The sequence below is a fragment of the Ixodes scapularis genome, unplaced genomic scaffold (genome assembly GCF_016920785.2).
Source record: "Ixodes scapularis isolate PalLabHiFi unplaced genomic scaffold, ASM1692078v2 PGA_scaffold4__175_contigs__length_147842914, whole genome shotgun sequence".
NCBI lineage: Eukaryota > Metazoa > Arthropoda > Arachnida > Ixodida > Ixodidae > Ixodes > Ixodes scapularis.
The window spans coordinates 108,092,718-108,117,501 of record NW_024609879.1 but is presented as its reverse complement, the minus strand read 5'-3'; the positions used below and the strand labels follow the sequence as shown (position 1 = coordinate 108,117,501).

Here is a 24,784-nt window from a genome sequence, read left to right as displayed (position 1 = left end):
TCGCTAACGCTGCCCCCATCCCCCCTCACGCGGTGCAATGCCACAGGTTGTGTGTGCTGCAAAGTCAAACCAACAGCTCTGCTTTGAGCGAGCAAAGTCCGTCCAGAGTTTATTTATTTATTTACCGATGCAGCCAATCCCATCCTAGTGACCGTGGCAGGGTAGAAAATCGTACGGATGGGAAGCTTCGAAATACTAAGACTTGCACTTAGTCAAAAGATAATGCAGAAACATGTACAAAATACAAACCAACAGCAGTGATGTTTCACATTGCAAAGCAGTCGACTGTCTCAGCGAAATCCCAAAGATTTTCTAGAGAAGGAACCTCGTGCCTTCAGGTATTTATAAGCTCACGGTTTTGCCACCTTTAGCTTTTATTTGCATATATGACTACGTTGGGCCCATGTCCGATGTTATGAGAAGATTTAGAACGCCACCACACCACGGTACTGGCAGTTTTCAATAGAACGAGAGCAAGCACACCGTCCTTGCCACGTTGCACAATTCACCAGGTTCAACAGGCATACAAAAATATCTCCTCATATGGCAGTTGTGTACTCTCTCGACAATTTCTATAGCAGAATTCATATAAGGAAATACTTTCATTTTAAAGGTATCGTCTGACAGATCGAATCCCAAGCTCATATCTTTATCTTTTTCAGTTGCTGCTGATGAGCGAGAGTTTGTGCAGCCAAGGTGCGTCCTCGGGCAAAGAGCTCGCACTTGTAGCCTATAGTCAGTTACAGGTTAAGAAAAGTATTTGAGGGAAAGAAGGGCTGGGAAGGAGGAAGCAAACGGATTGCTGGAAAGAAGGAAACCTCTTCCTCTATCCAGCGTTCCGTCTGCCCCTATTCCTCAGCCTTTCTTTCCCTCGAAAACTTTTCCTAGCCTGAAACTGACCATAGTAGTGGTGCTGCCATTCCGGTTGATTTAGACGAAAAAAGAATGAGAAGACAATATTTAGAAGAAGTAATACTCTCTCCAAAGGACCGGAAAACAGTGCAGAATGCATGAACACATTAAATGAGAACAGTTCCTTTTTGAGCGGAAATAAAGCTACAAAATAAAACCTGTTTTTGGTGCATGTGGGGTGCATGTGGGCCCCATGCGACCTGCAGGCCGCGTGTTTGAGACCCCTGAGCTAAAGGAATAGGACGTCTGTGAAGTGCAGATTTTATGCAAAAACACTAGTCATGTGTGTATAGTAGATTTTGAGTTCGAAGCGAATAATGCTTTCAAATTGGGATGGTGCATGCGCGCACCTGCTGTATTTAAAAAGAGACGGCAACTTTGTGAATGTTGATATCTGCATTGCAGTAAAATTTTCAAAATTAAACTGTGGCTGTTATGCAAGAGTATATGTTAGGCAGAGATGCCTAGCTATACTTAACTGAGTGGATTTACAAATCTTGCTATATGCAAATAATCCTTCTTCAATCACAAATTAAAAAAAAAAAGAAAAGAAAAAGAATCACGTATGATGATTACAGGTTGTCGGGGCATCTCTGCCTAACATATCCTCTTGCATAACCGCCACAGCTTAATTTTGAAAATTTTACTGCAATGTAGATATCAACACTCACAAAATTTCCGTCTCTTTTTAAATATACCAGGTGCGTGCACCACCTTGATTTGAGTGTGCTTTTCCCCCAAGCATGCAATTGCGATATTAATAATTTTCCAAGTGTTGATAGAGATGGGTTACGCCGTTAAGTACGCTTCTTACCGAACACCGGTGCACTGCAGAGAAGCAACACGCGCGGATGCAAGCTTTGCGGGTGTTGCTTCTCTGCAGTACACCGGTGCTCGGTAAGAAGCATGCTCAACGAAGCTAACCCGCTGCTATCAACACTTCAACAAATGTGAATACTAGCATTGCAGTTCATCTCGAAGCGAATATCGAACGGTGTAATACTGTAAACGACTTCATTTTTGCGGGCTCAAATTTTCACGAATCGGGCCAAAGCTGAAAATTTGAAAATACTCGCGGGTGCTAATTTTCGCGAATCGAGTGTAGCTTCCATAGTGTTCACATATTGCCCGAATTGTTCGCGGGACGTATTTTTCGCGAATTGTAGGCGATTCGCAAAAATTAGGTCCTCGCGAAAATTTTGTCGTTTACAGTATAAAAAACTACTAGTATTCAAAATTTCTTCGCACAACACTAGAAAACACTAATCGGGGGCCAAGCACCAGAACCTATTACCTGGTCAGTCTATCGTTCGATATTTCTTGCAAGATAAACAACCTGTTTTGAATGAACCACCGGGCAAATGCTTTGGTGCGAGCGCAAGCAGAGAAGCGCTATATCTTGGTGCACGAGTCTCAAAAGAAGGCAATTAGGTTCGGCCAAGACTTGTGATTTCTGAGCAGAGACTTGATCCGGCACTCCGGCCGAATTGCACGCAATCCGCGTCACACCAGACACACATCGTTTGCGGTCGCATAGAAAAAAGACAGCTCAATTTCCCCAACCGACGCCGGTTGGGGAGGGAGTTCCCCAACTTTTCCCCAAATCTTCTAGAGTTGTCAAAATGCCCGATAATCCCGTTTTTTTTTTTTTCATTATCCAAGGTTGGCAGACCTCCCGAGAGAGAGAGAGAGAGAGAGAGAGAAAGAGCACCTCTGCCGTTCCGTCTTGTAGGCCCCTGTGAGCTCGTCGAAGAGCTTGGAGTTCATCTCCATGAAGGTCTTGAGGACGTTGTAGACCAGGGCCACGATGGTCTGGTTCCAGTGCTCCTTGGAGATGCGGTACAGGGAGGGGAACATCAGGGGCATCACCACCTGGTTGTTCTCCTCGATCAGGCTCAGGATGTACTCGTTGTTCCAGAAGTACAGCGCCCGCTCCGCTACCTGAAAGTTCCCCCCCCCAGGGTGGTGGCAGTTAGTCGGGCATGGAGTCACGGCATACAACGGCATCGTCTGCCAGAGTAACACGACGCTTTCCTCGATATCGCTCTGCCACGATTGGTTGATTAGGACTGCATGCATTAGGGCTGGTTTTTACACTTGTGACTGCTTACGACTGCGCGCCTCAAATCCTCTTGGAATCTCTTTCGACGAGAAAACACAGTGCCGCCATCTCACGAGACGGCATTTCCCTATACAGTCAAATCTAGCAACTGCAAACATCAGATTACCAACTTTTTCAGATTTACAAAAATTTTCAAAATTCTCTTCGGATTTTCTTATGGCTTCAACGTAAAAATATTTTAGTACAAATTTCAAAATGCTGGATATTTCGAAACACTGTATATAATTTAAGCGCCCTTGCACATATTAAACACCTCGACATTACCGAATATGTTCACTAAAATACGAACAAAAGGTTCCGTGCGTTCCCGCTATGTGGCAGCTTCTGCCACTAGGCGACTCCCAAGACTGGACGCTATCATCATCAGCAGACAATGACCGGTTACAGTGTGTCAACCAGCGGGGCTACTTGTCGACTTCCTCGTGCTGCGACTCTAGTTTAATTTTCTGTTGACGTGTTCCTCTTTTAAAAACTCCAGTCCAACCAGAAGGTAAAGAGCACCGACACAAAAGCGACGCAAGCAGACTCGGGACTTTGGAGCGAAGTCGCCGAGAAGCATGCCGTGGACTTTCCGACGGAGTTTGAAGATTACGTGCTGCGTGGCGGAGCACCATAGACGTCGGCACAGCCGACGATTAACATCAATCTAAACATCTGCAAAAAAAAAGAAAAAAAGAAAAAAAAGTTGTGCCAGACATTGAAGATTTTTTTACGCGGTTCCCTATGGGCACAACGCTTTTTGGTGTCGGTTTCTCATTGCGGTCGACCGTTACAGCCAAACAATACAAAAGTCCGTAAAAATCGGCTGATAAAACACATTCTGTGCTAAAATTGCAGCGGCGAGGAAGACGCCGAAAACAATGAGGGGGGGGGGGGGGGGCAAACAGTGCTCGCAGCTTGATGGGAAGAATTCGTCTCCGCCTCAGACGTCCCGAGTGCAATCGGCAAGTTGTGCACGTTCCTTGGAAGCCGTACCGATGCAACCGACGCGCCTTACGAGAATGTAAACGACACGGAATTGTTTGCTGTGCAATATTTTGTGCTGCACCTACCCAAAAATTATTAGAAATTTCTTCTAATAAGTACGCATTGTTCCGTCGCGTTGCAGAGGTAGGTTACATCATTTGTCTGATTTTTAATCATTAGTATCTACACGACGGCGAAAAGCCGACGGTGTCTGTCTGTAGACAAAACAGTGCAAAGGGAAGCGCGCCGCGTAGAGAGGAGGAGAGTAAGGATGGACAAAAGCGAGAGGGAGGCAACATCACGGGGTGGAAGCCAATGCACGCACTGAAAACCGGTGAACACCGAAAGCAGCGTCAAGGGGTGTCCAAACAGGACACTACAAAACGCACGACTCCGACAAATCGTGAAAATTGAAGCGGACGCGCCTGCTTCAAGCCCACTTCAATTTTCACGATTTGTCGGAGTCGTGCGTTTTGTAGTGTCCTGTTTGGACACCCCTTCAGGTAGCAGATGCCGCTGTTAAGCGTGCAAGGCGGGCGAACGAGACAGCGGAGCGGAAGCGGCGCCTGGATCGGTTGGTCGAAATGCGGTGCAATAAGCGGCAGGCCGACGCGGGTCTGCGTGCGACAAAGGCTGGGGCGAAGAGGGCTCGGCGAGCCCAGATCGCCGGGAAAAAATTTAAAGGAAGATCCATTCGTGGATCTTTAGGGAATGCGTTAGCATGACCCTTAGTTAATGCCACAGATGCCCCCCTATGGGAAACGCTGACTGACCCCGTGACGAGACCAAAAAGAGGCAGCAAAAAATAGAAGCAAAAGAGAAAGCCAAACAGAAAAGTGAAGGGGTAAGCGTTTTAGCGTTTCCCAAAGGGGGACCTGTGTGTGGGGGTTTCCCAAGGGTCATGCTAATGCCTTCCCTAAGGATCTAACAATAGATCTTTATTATTTTAGTGGCGATTGGCGAATGTTTTACCATAGCAGTATTTCAGAATAACGAACAATTTTCTGTAGTCCCATGAAATTCGTTACATCGAGATTTGACTGCATTTCCTGTTTCTTTCGCACGTGATTCTTTCTTTCTTGACTTAAAAATCTTTCGAGAACTTTATAAACAACCATTTCTCGTAGAAGTATGTACATTTGATAAAGCATAACCTTTGCTCTAGTGAGATGCAGTTCCAGGGCCACGTCATAGATGGCGCCACACTATTCTTTCGTCGTGAAAGATCGTGAGAACTTCCGTCTTGAGCAAACGCAAGTGTGCGAGCGATAAAGACGGCCAGAGGTGGCTGGGGAGGTTGCCGAGGCCACTCGACTGGTATTTAAATGTTTTTGCTAATCTTTCCTCCCGACGATCGATAGGAACTTCTCAGATGCACACAGTTTAGGGCAAACTTGGTCCTCAAACTACATCTTTCTCCAAGTTCAATAATCCATGCCCATAGCCACGTAACTGCACCGGGGCAGGCTCGCTAGAAACAGCATCATAGCTGACGCTGTGTGTAAGAGTTAGTTAGCCAAGCCAGAGGCATGCGAGCGCTGGAGATTCAGTTTCACGTGTCAACCCGCTCGTGCGCTTGCTTTGATGATCCTTATTTTCACGAAATCTTAACCAGGACTTTGTTTTTAGCAAATTGGCCATGTACCAAATTAAAAATGACATGCGCGAGTGAACGGGGCGATCAAACTCGTTGCTAGCGATCCCATCACCATGGCGATCTATAAGACAACAAAATTGAGCACACCCATGTTAATCTACAGTAGTCAAGGCGATAGCTGCAACGTGTTGCGGCAAGGTCGTTGGGCGTCGGCGTCACGTTTGTACACAGTGAGATGTGTGACCAAAATAGATACCCGACCATTTTGTTCTAAATGCTTTTGCTTGTCGTTCCGGAGAGCGTGAAAGTGCGTCTCCCGGCGCGAACTCTTGGTGTTGACAGTGCTACAACGGCATTTTGTTATCGACAATTGTGGTCGGCTGGCAATCTTTCTTCAAGATTTGGCAACATCCACAACGGACGTCCTACGTCGCCAGCTACGACGACAACTACTATACATCTACTACAACGTCGACGATGGATGTCGTTTCCCGCGGGGGAATGAGCCCGTAACAGCTATCGTCGTAAAATGGAGATTGCTGCTGCCGCCTACGACGTCGTATGTCAAGCGCATTTGGCTAGCAGTGGTGGGGTGGTGGGGGGGCTCTGGCACCTGGTAAGGCCGGGGGCTGCCTCACCTGGAAGTGTGGACTGCAGACGCACTTGGAGATCTGCTTGAAGAGGGCCTCCTCAATCTTGGCAAACTGCGTCGGCTCTATCACATCCAGGATCTCCTCGATTTCGCCCAGGAACATCACCTGCACAATCACGCCCGTCCTACCTCGTTGCAGTGGGTGCCACAGGCAGGCTGAACACATTGTCTATTGTACACACACGCACGACGGCTGCGCCCTTAGCTCTAAAAAAGAAGAAAAGGTGGCGTAAAATAAATTGCTTGGCTTAGACATTCTGTCCAGCGAAATGGAGGTGCTAAGGTACTTCGTAGGCCTCTAGAGCAGCACAGCATATCAGAACGATGTCTGATGCAACGCATGGCGGAGGAAATGTGAATGCGTAAATGACTACTTAGGCATCTGGAGGTTAGGCAGCCAGAGAGAGATGGCCTCCCACTCTCCAGGAGGAGATTAAAACCCAAACCGAAGCTTCAATATCACTCACCTCTTTCTGACTGCAGGTCTTTGGCCAGAACTTTAGTAAACCCTTCATGACCTGGAAGAAAAAGAATGAAATGAGACGCAAAATCTTGCTACAATTATCCGCACCAAAAGTTATCAAAATTCAGTAAAAAGAAAAAGAAAACACACAAAAAATATTCTAGTTTTACGGGCAAGAGTCGGGAGATGCAAAGCGTGCGGCGCATCATAAGTTGCGCCGGGTGTTTGCTTCCGAGCTCTTCCGAGCTTGGGAATCGCAGTAAATTCCGGTAAATATTGCGCGACGATTCCGGCCGCCCATTTAAATTAGGGGGGAATCCGAATCGGCGTACAACCATACGCCAGCCCGATTTTGCCGCTTAGATTAGCGCGTTACACCGTCACGTTCACTTTCGCATAAAACTGTCCTCAGACGCTAGAAACTTTAGTCTTTTTCGGCGACGAGATTAACTTATGGCGGGCACCTTGTTCAGCTCGTTTTCCCCAGAGTTCGGCGTTTGCCCACAGAGGGGCTCGTGGACAATATTCTTAAAGTTGTCTTCCTCGATCGGCCGGGACTCGCGTTCGATGCCGATCGCCAGCACAGCATTCGGCCATGCGCCATCAGATGTCGCGATCCTCACGGTCAATCGCAGAAATACCGGCAAAAAGTACGAACAAATGCGACAATGTCGTCGTCGCCGCGGCATCCACTTTTCGGACGCGGTCAACGCGCTGGTCGGAGACGTGTCCCAGGCGCCATGTCGGAAATGCGAACAAATAACTTATGCCGTCGTCGTCTCCTTCCGTTCAGTCGTCGACTCGGCCGTTGCGCCCCACCCCGACACACGTCGCCCAAAAAAACGTGAAATCTTTGACGGACTCCGCAAGAAACAAGCTTGGCACTATGCGAAGTTTCGACCCGCCTCCATCGAACAGCGCTTCTACTCCAGCAAAAGCGGACTTTCTTTCGTAAAGAAAGGTCACTTCATGGAGTCCGCGGGTCACCAACTGTTGCGAGTACGAAAGCTGTGTGTTTTGACCGGATGCAACGACGCGAAGTGAGAAAGCCGCCGTCGCAGGCAAGGCGAGGACGGCAGGGAGCAGCTCCGGTAGTCCTGCCTCCGGCGCAGGCTTTCTATTTTCGACGACGCAACGAGCATGCGCCGGAAGCGGGTAATCCGAAAAAGACGCCCCGCCGTCCTCTTCCCGTTGGCAACCGTGGTTCGTTGAAGCGAGGCGTCGTCACCCCGAGACTAGGCACCCAACAGGAAGGAGGTTGGTTGCCTCCCCTCGTTTCGGTCTCTCGTCACAAGACAGTCCCGCTGGTCCAGGGCAAGTTAATTTCGAAAAGTAGTTAGCGACGGTTCCTTTCAGGAAAATATTCTACGAGCTCGATCGTGCCGAAGAAGACCGAGGAGTAAAGAACATGTCCTGCACAAACCGCACTCCGTGTCTGGTTTGTGCTAGATTCTTTGTTCCTTTTATAACCGACTTTTTAATTTTTTTAATTAATTTTTTTTATATACCGTTAAATCCCGTAACGGCGCCCTCCCCCGAGAGATTGCCCATCCCATTTTCTGGCTAAATTAAACATTATGAAAAAAAGGCTCAGATAAACAGAGACGAAGAACAGGTAAAGAATACGACAAAAGGCCCAAATCACCACCCTACTTCTGGCTAAACATCTGTAACTTCAAAATTCTGAAACATCACCCACCCCAATTCCCGTTGGATGTCAAGCGATGTCCGACGGGAATTGCGCACCAACAGTGCGATCGGTGGTACCGGTGTGTCCGAAAAGCAAGTTCATTGCGGGTTTTTGCGTTTTTGTCCGCTATCTGCATGCGATATCAACTCGCGCGCGAGTTGTTCCCGCGTGTATATTGCCTCGTAAAATGCGAATCTGCTACGTTCGCGATTTGCGGTATCCGTTCCATAGTTCATAGCGGATTCCCGTGTTTTTGTCCGCGATCTGCGCGCGCGATAAAGATTTTAGCTGTAAGTAACACGCGCGAGTTGCTCCCGCGTGTATACTGCATGGTGAAATGCGATTCTGTTGCGTCCGCGATATTTGTTTCCGTGACATGCGAGTTTGTAGCGTATTCTTTTGTTTTTGTCCGCGATATCGGTTTCCGTGGCAGGCAAGATTGTAGCGGGTTGCCGCGTCTTTATTGCACCATGAAACTTGAATCTGCTGCGTCTGCGATCTGCGGTATCCGTTCCCGTGAGATGCGAGTTCCCGGCGGGTCTCCGCGAGTCCTTCGCACCATAAAACGCGAATCTCCTGCGTCGGCCACTTGTGGTATCCTTTCCCGTGACACAGGAGTTTGTAGCGAATTCCCGCGTGTTTATCGCACCGTGAAACGCGAATTTGTGGTGTCCGCGATATGCGGTACGAGTTCCCGCGTCACATGGTTTGTAGCGGGTGCCCCGGTGCTTATCATTAATATTTTATAAAGTTTTGCTGTGGCATTCCCAAAGATAGCCCACCCCATGTTTTTTACTATTTATCTCTGCATTTTGGGCGGGCGTCCTGACGGGATTTTACGGTATATATATATTTTTCTGTTTTGCATAATTTCCTTACTTTCAGTCAAAACCTATGGCAGTCGCCAGCACGTCTTCATTCGAATAAAATCACTTACCCTTCCAGACCAGGTATGCTAGTAGTTCAGTGGCTATGTGGAGTGCAAGTTCACCTGGTTGTTTTGTAGGCGTGGTGGTGACGTCAGAACGCCGAGCGCCGATAGGTTCCGATTGAAGGACAGTGGGTAGACCTCAAAGCAAACTGCCTTGAGGTCTATTCACGACCCTTCAATCAGAGCCAATCAGAGCTTGGCATTCTGACTTCCCCACAACCCCTGCAAAATAAGCAGACGAATTTGCGCTCCGCATAGTATAATACAATCGCACCGACCTGGGTTTAAGGTGAGCCACCTAGCCCCTCTCCCCCCCGGGCTTGAACTTTATATGTAAACTTCATATATAACTTTCATGTCTAAAACTTTATATATAACCCAGTGTGTCGCTCGTTCATGACCCTCACTATGATCAGGGGCGGATTTAGAGGGGGAATCCGGATGTCCTGACCCCTTTCTTGATTTCTCAATGTGTGAAATTTAGGGCGTAAAACGAAGAAGAGGGGGAGGGGGTTCCTAAACATATGGTATGCTGACCAACACCTGACCCCCCCCTCAGGAAATTCCTGCATCCACCCCCGACTATGATGCCTTTACGTGAAAATTGTTTCATAGAAACCGACTCATAAAACAGGTGCTAAGAAGTAGTCAAGTTACCATCACATTTACCAAAATGAAAAAGTAACTTGGTACACTTACATTAAACAAAATTTAGAAGCCTTGCGTTAAACCATAGTACAGCCACGGCGACGAGTCACGGCAATGTTGTTGGGTGTTGTGTTCACGTAGCGTGGGGTTTATGAACAAAAGCGCTGGGAACAAAATAGATAGTCGGCCATTTTGTTCCGAACAATTTTGTTCCTTTGACGCTTCGAAGCGCGTGAAAGTGTATCTCCTGGCATGAGCTTTTGGCATTGACAGTCCTACAACAGCATTTTGTTATTGACTCTATATATTATATATATATATGTGTATATATATATATTTTCTTTTTTTTTCCAGAGAGAGCGTGCAGTGGTCATTGGGTCAGTGGCGTCACAAGGGGTGGCGGACCGCCCTGGGTGCAGGGCTCAGATGGGAGGGCCATAAGAGTGGCGGGGGGGGGGGGGGGGGGGGGTTGCGGCGGGCTGCTGCTTTGGGTGCTGCTGACCTTAGTGACGCCACTGCATTGGGTGCTACAAAAACACCAAATATAAAGCGGGTTGTTCATGCTCTGGCACAGCTCTAAGGTAAGACCTCCGCTTCGCACGCAACGGACCCAGGATCGATTCTTGTGAGTGGCGGGCGACCTTTCTTTTGAGGGTTTGGCAACATCGACGATGGACGTCCTACTGTGCCAAGTACAACATCAACATCAACAACGATTGCAGCTACAACATCAACAACAGACACAATTTCCAGTGGTGAGAAAATCCCATAACAGCTATCACCATAAAAATATTGGCACTATCACGGAATGGCAAGATTCTACTCGTTCAATGATATCATTAATCCTCGAGGAATCACAAAAAGTACAAATAAAACTAAGGTCCTTCTTGTTGTCGTTACTTCAGAAAAAGTAATAAGACTACAGTTACAAGTTACATTTAGAAAAATTAATGCGTTACAGTTAAAAGTTCCCACAAGAGTAACCAAGTTACAGCAACACGTTACTAACCAAGACTAAATTGCACTGGGCAAGCAGATTGTGGCTCTCCAAGAGCCAACCCACGATTCCTGGGTGCATCAAAACATGAACCAACAACGTGCAAATCCCAGAGCTGACGTAAAAGGGGCGAAATCCACTCACTTGCTCTGTGAGCGTGGCGTCCTTTTCAAGGAACTGCACTACGCAGTAGGCCAGCTGAAACGACAGTGGGCCACAGATTAGAAACAAGAAAGCTTGTCCTCGGAAAAAAATCGCCAGACTTAGCCACTTTGTCAAATGCAACAAAGATATGATAGCACTCGATGGGGTTTTTAATGAGCAGAACTTTAAATTGAGTCCAAGCCTAACAGATTATTCTACTACGGGCATGTGTGAACGCTGGATCTTGATTATGAAGCGAATTCAAAGCAAAGAGTGGTTTTGGCTTAATATTCTTTTTTAATATCTAATGTTTTTTTGAGCCTTTGACTACCGTGCACCATGCTTAACAAAAATTCAGCCACATTCCTGAAGGTCGTTCCAGCCTTCCACTGGTCGAATCTAGGCTCAGTTAATTTTAATATAGCTACTTTTACAAACTCTTGCATACGTAAGTAGTAAAATTGTCGCAGCTATCCTTGTCGAGGCAATTTATATGTCTGCTCGCTATATGCAAATATTCTTTCTTCAATTTCAAATCTGACAAAAAAAAATCTTTCAGCCTTCCCACTCTGGTGAAGACCAGAGTGGAAAGGCTGGAAAAGTTGCCGCCATCTATGAGTGACGGCGGCAACCAGACAACTGACAAGAAGGTTGTCTGTTTGCCGCCGTTGCTCATAGATGGCGGTAGCTGTCCAGAGTTTTGTGTCGACATTTGTTTGGTGACGGACACAAAACTGGAGAGACTAGCCCTTAACAGCTCCGCTGCAAAAAATGTTTTAGCTGCCCCGTGTTAATTCACAGTCCAGTCCTGGCGAAGTCGTTGAGCGTCGGCGTCACGTTCACGCACCGTTGAACAAGAGAATTCGGAACAAAATGAACACCTGATCATGTTGTTCCGAACACTTTTGTTTCTATTTTGTTCCGGAGTGGGTAAAAGCGCGTCTCCCGGCACGAGCTATTGGCATAGGCAATGCTACAACATTTTCTTATCAACTATTATCTTTTACAGAAAGCATGTGCAGTAGTGGGCTTCGGGTACTACGAAAACCGCAAAGCCTGGAGCAGGCTATTAACGCTGTGACGTAGCTCAGTGGCAATGCCTCCGCTTCGCAAGCAGTGGACCTGGGTTCGATTCCCGCGGGTGGTGGGCAATCTTATTTTAGGGATTTGGTGACGTCGACAATGGACGCCCTACAACACCAACAACGACAACAACGGCATCAACAACCACTAATCATCTACAATAGATGACATTCCCAGTGGTGGGAAGATCCCATGACAGCTATTGCTGTAAAACACCCTGTATGTAACGACAGACCTCTCTCGCTTTCACCCCCATGCTATGCATCGCTAGATAAGATACCTTTAAGGTAAACGCGAAAGGAGGCGACACTCACCTGGGCATGGTAGAGGCCCAAGCACTTGGGCTTGTGCAGCGGGATAAGCACCTTGACCAGGAACTGCTTGTGCTCAGCCTTGAGGGGCAGCGCAAAGCCATTGATGATCGAGCCCAGGATCTCCAGCAGCTCCCCCACCCCGTTGAAGTGCTCCGTCTCATAAATAAACCTGCATGCACAGGAGAAATGTGCATCCATTCAGGGAGGATACCACCCAAAAAGGTCAACTTTCTAACCTTTGGCTCAATATGAAATAAATTTACAGCATACATTGGCAGTTGCGAGGCAGAATGCAGTGTGAAACTTCATATGCGTACGTGAATTGTGAAAGAAATTAGTCGTTTTTTTATCAGGGATGCACGGACATAGTTTAGAAAAACTTTCGTTAGAAAACTAATGTAATACCTGACATTTTTATTCACTAGATACTCAGAAGAATGCCTGGAGAGTGAAACTGTGAAAACGAAATGTTTAAGGGGGGACATGGGCCTGAGCTTCAAAATGTCTTGAAAAAATTCATTTTTCAATTTTGAGGTTTTCAGTTTTAGAAACTAATTATGTACCCTTACACTAAATTTCATAACCATGCGCCAAATAGTTATGTTGATATAAAATATTTTCAACACATTGTGAGGCAGTAACAAAGTAAAGGAGTTCAATGTTTGAATGCATTTTTCTCAGTTCCACTTTTTGCTGCAAATTTCATACGAAGGAATCTTTTGTTTGAAAGTAAAATTATTTTGATATCACAATCAACATGTTTCTTAACTGAAATTTACTGGGAAATCGGGCTATCTACTTTATTTTGTTTTACATTAAAGTCCTCATTGAGAAAAAACTATGTTTTCAAAAATTGACATAGGACAGATATGCATCTCATATTTTGAGGTAATCACTCTTCCTGAAATATTTACATTTAAGTTATAAAAACTAGATAGCCCGAAGTCCCACATCCCCCACTTTATACTCAAGCACTTAAAATTGTGCCTAATAGCTTCCTTTGCATATCATAGATTTCTTAACAAAGAGTGACGCATCTTCTTATGCAGGTATGTAAAGTTGCCCTAGAGAGCTGAAAGTTTGCACAGTACACCTACATCTGAAGTTAAATCTCCCCTGCTAATTTCATTCCGATCACTTGAGTAGTTCAAAAGTTCAACCTCTAGCCAGTGTCCCCCCTTAAAAAGGAACTTATTTTATGCTAAATTTGTACTGAAAAATCAATTACATTTTTTGCCTTTTATGTTGTCGACGAAATCTGATCTTTTATAAAAGACATCCACAAAGTAGCAAAACAATGCCACAGTTACATTGCCCATTGAATTCCAGTTAGGAAAAACAATGAGAGAGCTTTTCCTATTGTCCCGTTACCAAATGATAGATTTTTCTAAAGTGAAATTTATGCCAAGAAATGGAAGGGAGAAAAACGCATTCCAAGTGCTCGAACTTCTTTCCACCTTTTCTTTAGCATCAGTGGATTGAAAATAAGTTATAAAATAGTAACTATGTAGAGCAAACAAATGAAGCTGTCTGGGAATACCCTTTAGATGTTGTTTGATGTAAATATAACTATTTTCAAAATCACCTTGTTTTTAATACATTTTTTGGGGTACGAGAAATGCAAGAGAAAAAAACATGTCTTTCTATTACTAAAGCCTCTAATGCTTCTTAACGAAACCTCCCCATCCAGTCTCAGAACTCCGTCCATGCACTTCCCGCTAATGGACAAATTAACGTCACTTGACACGACGTCAAGGGACCTATACACCTACGCAGTTTCCACGCGTGACTTAAACATCCGTTCAGCTTTTCCGCTTAATTTAGCGAGGAAATGAATTTGGCAGGACCTAAAGGCCTTCAGTTTCATTGCACTGGAGGTAGCGGAGATTGGAGTAATGGCTCTTCGGGTTCAGACTTTAAACCCTTCTTGGACTCTGAGTTGGATGACAGCTCGACATCCTGCTTCAGGGTCTACCACACTTTGAAGAAGTACTAGGAAGTTGACAAATCAAAGTTTTAGTCTCTTTGTTATGTTCAACCCTGAGCGAGCATGCCGCAGATGTTTTAAAGTGTGCGTTACTATTTATGCGAAGCTGTTTTATGCTAGGATCTGGGAAAAAATGTGTCCTCAGAAGCAGACAGAAAACTCCCCCATTAGTCGTGGCAAGTATGAATAAATAAAAACAAAAATAAAGATCAAGTATGAATTAATTAAAAAAAAGAGAGGGGGCAACCAGCACGAGTTAGCCTTCCTTGGCGTTATTATGTAGTGAGGTCCTGATCCCTTGTTATCATCTCTAGGCATCGTCCTCGAGGTTGTTTTAGAGGTCATCCGAAAGGTCGTCCTAGACGTTGTTGCTGTGGTCGTCCTAGAAGTTGTCCTAGATGTTGTTCTTGAGGTTGTCCTCTAGGCGTCGTCCTCGAAATCGTCCTAGAAGTCGTTTTTGATTAGGGATGTCGCGAACCACCCTAGGTTCGATTTCAAAAGGTTTCGATATTTGCGAAGCGAACTGAGGTTCGATTTCGAAATATTTTGATATTTTCGTACCGACCGAGGTTCGAATTCGAAAAATTCGCAACTTTTGACCACAGCGGAGTTTCGAATTCGAAAATTTCGAAGCTTTCACGGTTTCTAAAATTTCGAATTCGAATATTTCGAATATTTTTTTACTTCAGGTTCGATAAATTCTAAGATTTCGAAATTCTTTGGAAAAAAATTCGAAAACTTCGAACGCTTCGAATTTTTATAGACATTAAGTTCGAACAATTCGAAGATTTCGAATTTCTTTCTGCATAAAGTTTGAAAAGTTCGAAGGTTTCGATTTTCTTTTAACGCTAAACTAAAAAAAAAAAAAAAAAAAAAAAAACTTCGAAGATTTTGATTTTTTTTTTTAATCCAAGTTTTCAAAGTTCGAAGTCCGATTTTCAAGTTTTTCCACAGTTTCAGTTTCAAATAACGTTTTCACGACTCACTGGTTTTTACAAAATCAAGTTTCGAAAAGTTAGGGTGTGATATCTAGATTCTGCGAAGTTGGTCAGGCAATTAAATGAGACGACGAGTGCCCCGGGCGTGCTAGAATATTTGTCAGTGCAGAATTCTGACCGCCAGCCCCGGGGGGGGGGGGGGGGTTCTTTAATCTGCATCACGCAGTAGTGATTACACGAACACACTGTTTTACGAGACTCATCCAGTTCGAAACGGCCAGGGGCGAGCAGGAGGTTGAGGCTCAGAAGAACCTTGAAGCGACCTGGCAAACTAGCTCGCCACCCCTTGTACGCTGGTAGTAATCTGATCGGGTAAAGTTTATAATTGTCCTGGAGGTTTATTTTCTGGGACGGAGGAATCGCCTCCCAAAAAGCACAAAAGCTGACACAACTCGAGGTCGAGGAGCGTTCTACCATACAAGTGGCGTCGGAAGAGGAAAAGCGGGGGGAGGCTTGAGCCTCCTTCTTTCCCTTTCAGGTATTTCGGACTGTTAAAGAAAACAATACGGGGAAAGAGGGCGTGGTCGAGCTTATTTTAATCTGAAATTATTTATGCATATGTGTAGCTACAGTCGCTCTTCACTGCATAAAAGGTTGCGTAGATGGTCATTGTTAGAAACTCGTTGTCTGAAGGTACTACTCGTCACATGCTTAGTGGTTCGGAAGTTCAAAGGTGTCTTTTCAACCTAAATACCTGTGCCAATAGTAAAAAAAAAAAAAAAGAAAAAACGCGGGAATAAACGCGTGAATAAAAAGCAGGAGAAAAACAAAAAAACTATCAAGAATTCGTCGGAAGTGTTCTATTCTTGCGTATTCAGAGGTTCAGAACTTCGAAACAAGTTTCTTTTACCAAATTGTGTACAGGCTAAAAGAAACACGTCCCAGGAACGTGAAGCGGAAAAAAAAAGGTTTCTTTTAATGACGTGCTGAACTTAAACACTATTAGATATGACCTGTCTGTGGTGTTAATTTAAATACGATACCTCAAACAACTTAGACGAAAATAAATATCAAGTTTAGGTCATAATTGCATGCAGATACATGTTTGGACATTTCTCCGAAACTCACGTTGAATAACAATAATCACATCTTAAGACGGCACTTACCTAGGCTATACATAGATCATTCTTAAAAAAAAGTATACCATAAATATCTCCGGCTAGAGCGCGCTTCAAATCTGACACAAACGATAATCGTCAAAAACCCGTCGTCCTTCCTCGCCCCTTCGGGGGTTTATTTCTTTAAACCTAAGCATGCCAGAACATTGAAATAAACGACATTGTCTTTCGTAAGAAACTCAGCACCGCGTGTAAAAGTTCGAGAAAAAAAAATTACGAATGTACCCCACTACTTGAAATCAAATGAAACCGTCCGCCGGTCTTTCGAAGTTCGACGAACGTCGAACTTTTACCCTAAAAGTTCGAAGTTCGTCGAACTTCTGACATTTCAGAATTCGAAAGTTCGAAACTTTTCGAATTCTCTTGATAAATAAGTTCGAAAGTTCGAAATTCATTAAATTTTTTGGTCAGTCAAGTTCGAAAGTTCGACAAGCATCGAACCTTGCAGGGCAATAAGTTCGAAAGTTCGAAAAAGGTTGAATTTTTTAGCGTAATAAGTTCGACGGTTCGAAAAGCGTCGAAGTTCTTAGCTTAACAAGTTCGAAAATTCGACCTCCGTCGAATTTTACGATGTAGGAAATTCGAAAAATCGAAATCTTTCGAACCTTTCGATTCGATCATCGAAACTTCGATTCGAAAAAAGTTCGCGGCATCCCTATTTTTGATGTCATCCTTTAGGCGTCCTCCTCTTGGCATCGTCCTAGACGTCGTAAAGATAACAGCTTCGCTGGTCCTCCATCTTCATGTGAAGTGGAACAGCTCTACAATTTTTATGTGACAATAAACTAGTGTATTCTCTTTGCTATCGCAGAGTAAAAAAAAAACAAAAAAACAGTGGCTTAGCTTGGCTATGCCAGGATATACATAGCGTAAGCTTAGGTTCAGCTGGTTATTCTTAGCTTCCCTGGTTGTCTAGGATTAGCTTGATTATCATGCTTACTGCTGCTTCAATGACACACACACGGTATACGCATTATGTGACTACTTCGAAATCTGATGAGTTAAGCTTCTCCGCTCTTTTTATTGCGGAGGAGGCGCCGTGTAACCGAGCTTTCGGTTGCACGTCAAAAAATCCCCAGGTGGTCCAAATTAATCCTCCGCTGGGGCGTGCCAGATGCCCGTCGTTGGTTTGGCCAGCCGTGCGCCGTGTTGTTATGTATCAGGCAACCGAGCTGCCACCCAGAACAATCGGACAGCGCGAGCCATGATCTCGAGCGGGTGCACGTGCGTGGCGCGTGCATCAAGGACTGACCTAGGCGCCATACGAGTCCTGCCCGTTCCGTCCCTGCTCCTCGCGCATGCGCAGCACGGTTCTCCAGGAGCCACGTGAAACTGCTCAACCTCGGCCAGAGTTGCTCACGCTACAAAAAACCCGACCACGAGGGCACGCCTTTCGACAAAAAATGCAACCATAAAAGGGTTCAGGTTCTAAATGTACTATTTGCCCCTATAAAAAAAAAAGAAAAATGAAAAGAGCATTATAACATAAGCTAATTCACTTGTTGTGAACCATAGCGGCCAGCACTGAGCTAGTACGTGCTCAAATTCTGAGCTTCTCAAATGGGGTCTGCGGATGTTTGGGGTCCCCCGAAGGCCTACTTGGGGTCCCCCAAAGCCCTGGACCACCCGTCGAGCCGAGCAATAAAACTCTTTCTTTCTCGATGCTGGCCGTCCCCCAAAAATAAACAGACCAAACCATCTACGCAGAGTGAGTAAGGTTGAGAGCCTCAAGGTTGCCTTGCACGCATTTAGTTTTCCTCGGTTACCTTTCCGTCATTGTAATCGAGGTCAATACCACAGCCCCCTCCCCCACAAAAGGACGGGGTTCCCCGTCACTTCCGCCGATCTAGACAGGATCCCCAAAACCTCAGTGGTTGAAAGCCACTGCTCTAGGCGATTGGACCAAATCCCTCCCCAAAAATTAGATCTTTAGGGTGAAATGACGACAAGGATTCAGCTCTCTTGCTGGGTAGGCGCATTGTACGCAGGCACTACATTTGTTATTTCCCTCCCAGTTTGCTACGCGTGGACAAATCTACCCACACACCGTACGCTGCGCATTCCCCTCCTTCCAGAAATGTTTTTTTTTTGTTGCTGTTTTGTGGCGGTTAGGCTAGTGCAGTGATTCTCAAATGAGGGTCCGTGGACCCTTTGGGGTCCCCAGGGGCATCCAGGGGTCCGCGAAGCCCAGCCTCATCAGCCGAGCCCGGAAATAAAAGTTGTATCTTCTCAGATTCAGAAGAAACGTTCCAATTTTTGGGTGCGTTTTCTCGTGTATATGTCAATAATTGAGGTCTACTTCACACCAGCCCTTGGTTACATCCATTTACTAAACCATAATCATAATTAACTTATAATTTCCCTTCCCCTCACCACGAACGGGGTCCTCCATCATCTCGGCCGATCCACAAGGGGTCCGTGAAACATCAATGGTTGAGAACCACTGGGCTACTGTATTCCAAGACCTTTTGCAGAAGTGCCCACCTGAGAAAGATGTTGTTGATCTGCTTCCTAATGAATGCCCTGAGCCCCAGAAACTTCCCGTAGATCCGGTGGAGGACCGTCTTGAGGAAGTCCCGTTCCCTCGGATCTTCGCTGTCAAATAGCTCCAGAAGCTGCGAGCAAAACAAGAGGTATTGCAGAACGCTTTCCGCAATAAGTAGATTTCAATTGCAATAGGAACGAGGCGAACGGAGAGGCAATTTGTCGCTTTCAAACTCAAGTGCAACAGTCCTTTTGCAACAATTCCGGATCACGGCACACAAAGTCTTGTAGTAAGCTAGTCCACTCCCGCGTGACATTGAAAGGGCAGAGGGCAAGAGGGTAGCACAGTTGCATGCCTGCCTTCACTCATCCGCCATTGCCCCCAAGGTTGCCTCTGTCATTTGTAACAACCAGTTGTACATCGAGTACCCGCGATCCTTTTGGCACCGCGGATGGTGCTGCACGCTTTGCGAAAGGTCTATTACGAGGCACCTTGTGGCTCCTCCATTTTTTTTTTTTTACTGTTTTTCTGAGGCTTATGGGCCCTTCGGGCTCAACCGAGAGCAAGAATGGCTAAGCACACTAAGTGTCGCCAATCCTTTCCTTGATTGTTTTGATAAGGAGAAGGACCAAACTGGGGTGGGGTGGGGAGGGAGAGGGAAGCCAAGAAATAAGAAGCGTACATTTTAAAGGCCACTTTGATAAAAAGCACAACTGCAAGCAAAGGCTGATGTGATTATTGTACACAGTAGTTACCCAAAAAGTGAAAAAAAAACATTTATGTCCCTTTAATTAATAACTAACCACTTGCCTACTCATTTTTTTTCTTCAAGGAACGTACAGCAAAAATTCGTTTGAAACAGGCAATTTGCATTAAAACAAGACAAAAACATTTCCTAGACTTTCAGGCGTTATATCTCGCTCCCAATCAGGACTTCTGGTCAGAGTCCCACTGACTAGCAGACGCCGAAGTTAATGGAATGCTTTCAGGATTCAATTGTTTTCATCACTCCTGACCATCAAACTATTGTCCGACTCCTAAAAATTGAAAAAGCTGATGGATTCGTCGCCACATCTTTCAGGCGTTATATCTTGCTCTCAATCAGGACTTCTGGTAAGAGTCCCACTGACTAGCAGATACCGAAGTTAATGGAGTGCTTGCAGGATTCACATTGTTTTCATCACTCCTGCCCATCAAACTATCGTCCGATTCCTAAAAATAGAGAAAGCTGATGGATTCGTCGTCACATATGCCTGAGTACTAATCCCTTTCAAAAAGAAGGTTTTGTATCTCTTTGTCAGCTAGAGCGGACAACCACACCAAAGCTGTGTTGTTTTAGCATGAATGCTCACAAGTGAATGTTTTTTCTTTTGACTAAATGGAGAGTTCTCTCCTTGTGAAACAGCAAAACAAACGAGCAAACTACCCAAGGTAAATGGAGCAACAGGGGTGGTTCTGCCATCTGCCAGAGAGCACGCTAAACAAGCGCCAAAACCGAGACGCGAGTCACACTTGTGGTTGGGCTTTATGGTCCATAAGGGGTGGCACAAGTGACACTCTCTATTAGTAGGGAAGTGGTTATTAATTTATAAAAACAGTCCAAGGCTAGCAAGCCATTAAAATCCAAAACTAAAAATAGGAAAAAAAAAAAAATTTGCTGCACGAAATTGCAAGAGATTTGACGAAGAAAACTAGTTACACAGCTCAGTAGATCGACAGCGCATAAAAATGGTTTGTGCCAGGCAAGCACGGTTTCCCACTTGAGCCGAGAAACACAGTAAGGAAGACGTCGACGTCAGTTGGAAGGAGAGGTAGGTGACCAGGCATCCAAAACAAACAAGGAAAGGGAGACAATAAGAAATACAAATAAGCAGCCAAGGAATAAGGAAAGAGTGTGGCTTCCCTTACCTGTAGAACAAACTTCTGGTCTATGACTTTCTTTCCGATGCTTGGCTGGAAGTCCGGCGATTCTAGAAACCGCAGGAAGAACTCGTACACAAGCTGCAACGACAGAGGCCGAGCGCCCGGTTACTGCGAGTGCGCGCCGGATGGTTCGACAAACGACGAGCGGTGCCTCCTGTGTCCGCCTCCTTGCTGGTTGTCAGCAAACAACTAATGGATGGCGGCTGTCGCAGCTCGGGCTCCAAGTTGGACACTTAAGGGAAGGCACTCCCTTGGAGGGTCTACTTTTTAAGTATTTGTGCCAGGTCAATGAAATTTTTAAGGTATGTTAAACGTCAAAACTTAGGAGGCTACACCAACTTTCAACCCAAAAGGTTTATTTTTTGGCAAGTTACAGCCTTATACGTTGAAAAAAATGAACATGTAGCAGTGCCAAAGGAAAAAACTATCGTTTCAAAATATGAATAAAAAGGCACAATTTCTTTGTTGGGATATAACACTGAATGACTAAACTAATCGGTAGTAGGCTTGAAATAATTTTTAAGGCCATATTTTATGTAAAAATTAACTTTAAATAACGGTATAAATTTTATTTTTTTTTCTTGTTTCATGAACGTCAACATTTTTGTGTGAAGAAATAACAATTCGCAAAAAGTAAGCGCATAGCCGAGTTCTCCAGTAAATTTCATGCCAAAAAAGTCATACATTAGACTTGGGGGCACTTAACTCATCGAACGATAGTTTTAGAGCTGTGAAAAAATGGTGAAAACATGAAGCTGAGAAAAACGGGTTTGAAAGTTCGAACAGTGTTTTAGTTCAGATGGGGCTTGCCATTTCATCTAAAATGCTCCAGGGGCATATGTCACTCCTTCCTCTGCACGGTCCCTCTGTGCCTTGGCCACAGCTTCCATCTTCCTTTTTTTGTGGGACATCTTGGAGGACTTGAGCGCTTTCACTTGGGCCTTCGCAACCTTCATCTTGGTGGCCCTCTCTCCGTATGACGCTTGGTAGCTCCCTGGCTGTATGCCCATTTCCAACAGAGCTTCCTGATTCGCTAGGACGAGCCACGTCACGTGGCTTATCCTAGCGAATCAGAGCTCTTGTTTTGCCAGCTTGACCAATAAGAGCGTGCACAGCTATGTTTTCTACGGGGTTTTACGGTCTGCGAGCACGATATCGCGAACAATGCTACGAACAGAACGAAAGAGGGCGAGACGCTCATTCCAACGAGGGGGGCCTGTCCATGCTAATCCTAAGAAACGCGGAGGGAGCGCGCTTTGAAAATGGCACATTTTCGTAATCGGCCGCGTTGTTGGCGCGCACGTGCGGCCGCCAGCACCTCGAAAATAATTTATTTCGGAGTAAATACTTTACTTACAGGAATAAAATTTTTGGACAGCATTCTTTATGAGTTGTAAAAGCTGGTCAGCCTATTTTCCAAAAATGTGACTTTTTTGAAAAAATCGCGATTCCTAGGCCGTGCCTCCCCTTAACAAGAAAGTTGGTGAAATCGCCGACTTTCTTGTTAAGTGTCTGAGACTTTGAGCCCCTGTTCTGACCGCTCCTTTAGATTCGGCAGTTCCGGTTGGGACACAAATGAAAAGCTGTCTGTTCGGGGCAAAGTGGCGTTTCACACAGGCTCCAATGATCTGCTGCATCCGACTGTGATCCTATCAAATGTCGAACTCGACGCTTCGGCGACGGCATAACGCAGCTTCTCCCCGCAAGCAGGTGTGGAGAAGCTACAAGGTTTCTAAAGCGGCGGAACTCTCTAACCTAGCGAAGCTGTGAAAATGAGATACCTCGCCCCCGCCGAGAACTTGCATCTCATGGGAACAAAGACCGCAAAGTGCGGAGGCAGCAGAATTGTGTTTCACAATGCAATATACACGCAGGACCAACTCGCGCGTAATCAAGATCACACGCGCAGATAACAAACAAAAACACAGCACGCATTTTACGGTGCAACATACACGCGGGAACGACTTGCCTATACGGGAGCCGACATTGCACACGCAGATCACAGACAAAAACGTGGGAACCCGCTATAAACTCGCTTGTCAGACATGCCTGTATAGAAAATAGCGCGGTTGATGCGACTCCCGTCGGACATAGCGTGACATCCGGCAAAAATCGGAAGGGTGGGCAATGTTTCGAAATTTTTATGTTAGATATTTAGTCAGAAAATTGGGATGGGCGATCTCTTGGAACTTCACGATACTGCGTTATCTCGTCGGATACCGTCGCCCTCACGAGCCGATTGCGGATGTGAATTCTTTCCTTGCCGTTCACTTCTCGCTCGATTTATTTTGGTTTAGACGGTGACGAAGAGGAAATTGGTCTCCCATTGGTGACCTGACCCGAGTGCATGGCGACAGATTAAAAGACCTTTACCAAGAGTGTGTGCCACCTGCCGTGCCAGTTATTAGAGTCCACCATTGTTTGACCACATTCCCTGAACATGTATTGGACACGAGGGTTGAGTCAGTATTCTAAGAGTACTTGGATCCAATTGCACAGTTCGTGCCCAAGAAATGGTGGCCACCAAGGTTGCTCGATGTGGTTTTGGAAAGGGTCTATCAGACTTGAACCCAAGAAGAATGTCGACACAGCGCCCGTACCTAACAGACCTTTTGCACAAATCCCAAAAGCCCAAACACGCAGCGCGACGAATAGCAAGAGTTTCGGTAAGCCCCTCTCGTCACCTTTACTCCTGCTACCACCTGGCATACGCGAGCGGGTGCAGGTTACTACGGCAACAACATTCAGGCAGCCGAGAGTTGAGTCGGTGCTGAGCGCACCAAAAATGGGGGAGATGGTGTCGCATTGGCTGTCTCGCGAGGCTGCCCCTTTCTTGTCTGTCGTCTGCTGCACCGACGCTTTGTCGAACCTAGTTGAACCCTGCCACGGTTGCGGTGCAAAATGAGTAGATGTGGTGATACTGCAAGACGTGAAGGTAAGTTACGACGAATAACGTATCCAAATGAGTGAATAGCTTCACCTGTCACAATGCGTTTACGCTGCAACGGATACGGTACGCTGCCAACGACATACGACGTTCCGGCGGACGGGCAGGATGGCGGACGGCTGTGACGGCTGCTGCTGGGACTCGCGCGCAGTTGCGACGAGAAAGCGTGTGATCTGTACCAAGGGTTCCCAAAAATGCTCTGCAGTCATGGCACTGCAAGTTTGCAGCAGGTCTATTAATCAGTAGCACCGAGCTTACTTTTCGAATATGCAGTCATCACGGGACAGACCACCGTTTGTTTAGCATAGGCACCGCGAGTTACGGCAAGAAAAGCGACTGAAGTGGCCAGACTCTTTTGAGATTCAGTCTGCCCACTTTCGTCGTCAGGACAGCTGTGACAGCTGGTGTCCATCAAACAAGGATGGGTAGGACGTTGCAGCTAAGTGCCGAGGTAACAACACGATATAGAGCGACGTAAAGTTAGAAGTTTCGGATGATTCATGGGGGAAACCCCGGCCGATGCCCCCGCAGACAGTGGTTGTTTGGGAGGGCCCAGCCTTACCTGCAAATGGGGCCAAGAGGCCTCTAACGTGGGGTCGTCCTCCTCTGGATCGAAGTCTGGGTTTTCACTCGGAGGTAGTGTCCGGAACAGGTTGGACGATATCTGTGCAACAACGGACAGGAGACATGTTACCATGGTAATGCCACAAAACAGCCACTTCGAGCGACATTACTAGACGTCGTCAGTTCGCAGTCAAGCTGCTTGGACAGCTTTTTTTCCACGGTTCCTACCATACTTCCGTGATA

At 45.8% G+C, this 24,784-nt stretch overlaps 1 protein-coding gene across 2 annotated transcripts in view; it reads right to left on the bottom strand.

Annotated features, from left to right (window-relative positions):
- Positions 1–24,784, bottom strand: part of LOC8053401 (serine/threonine-protein phosphatase 2A 56 kDa regulatory subunit alpha isoform) — a 48,405-nt gene that overhangs the window by 4,944 nt on the left and 18,677 nt on the right. For both annotated transcript variants that reach the window (XM_029972498.3, XM_029972499.4), the window contains exons 3-10: positions 24,540–24,641; positions 21,016–21,108; positions 19,107–19,237; positions 12,520–12,688; positions 11,123–11,176; positions 6,717–6,767; positions 6,236–6,355; positions 2,624–2,853 (exon numbers count right to left, since the gene is read on the bottom strand). In XM_029972498.3, coding sequence (XP_029828358.1) covers positions 2,624–2,853; positions 6,236–6,355; positions 6,717–6,767; positions 11,123–11,176; positions 12,520–12,688; positions 19,107–19,237; positions 21,016–21,108; positions 24,540–24,641 — 950 coding nt within the window. The remainder of the gene's footprint in view (positions 1–2,623; positions 2,854–6,235; positions 6,356–6,716; positions 6,768–11,122; positions 11,177–12,519; positions 12,689–19,106; positions 19,238–21,015; positions 21,109–24,539; positions 24,642–24,784) is intronic.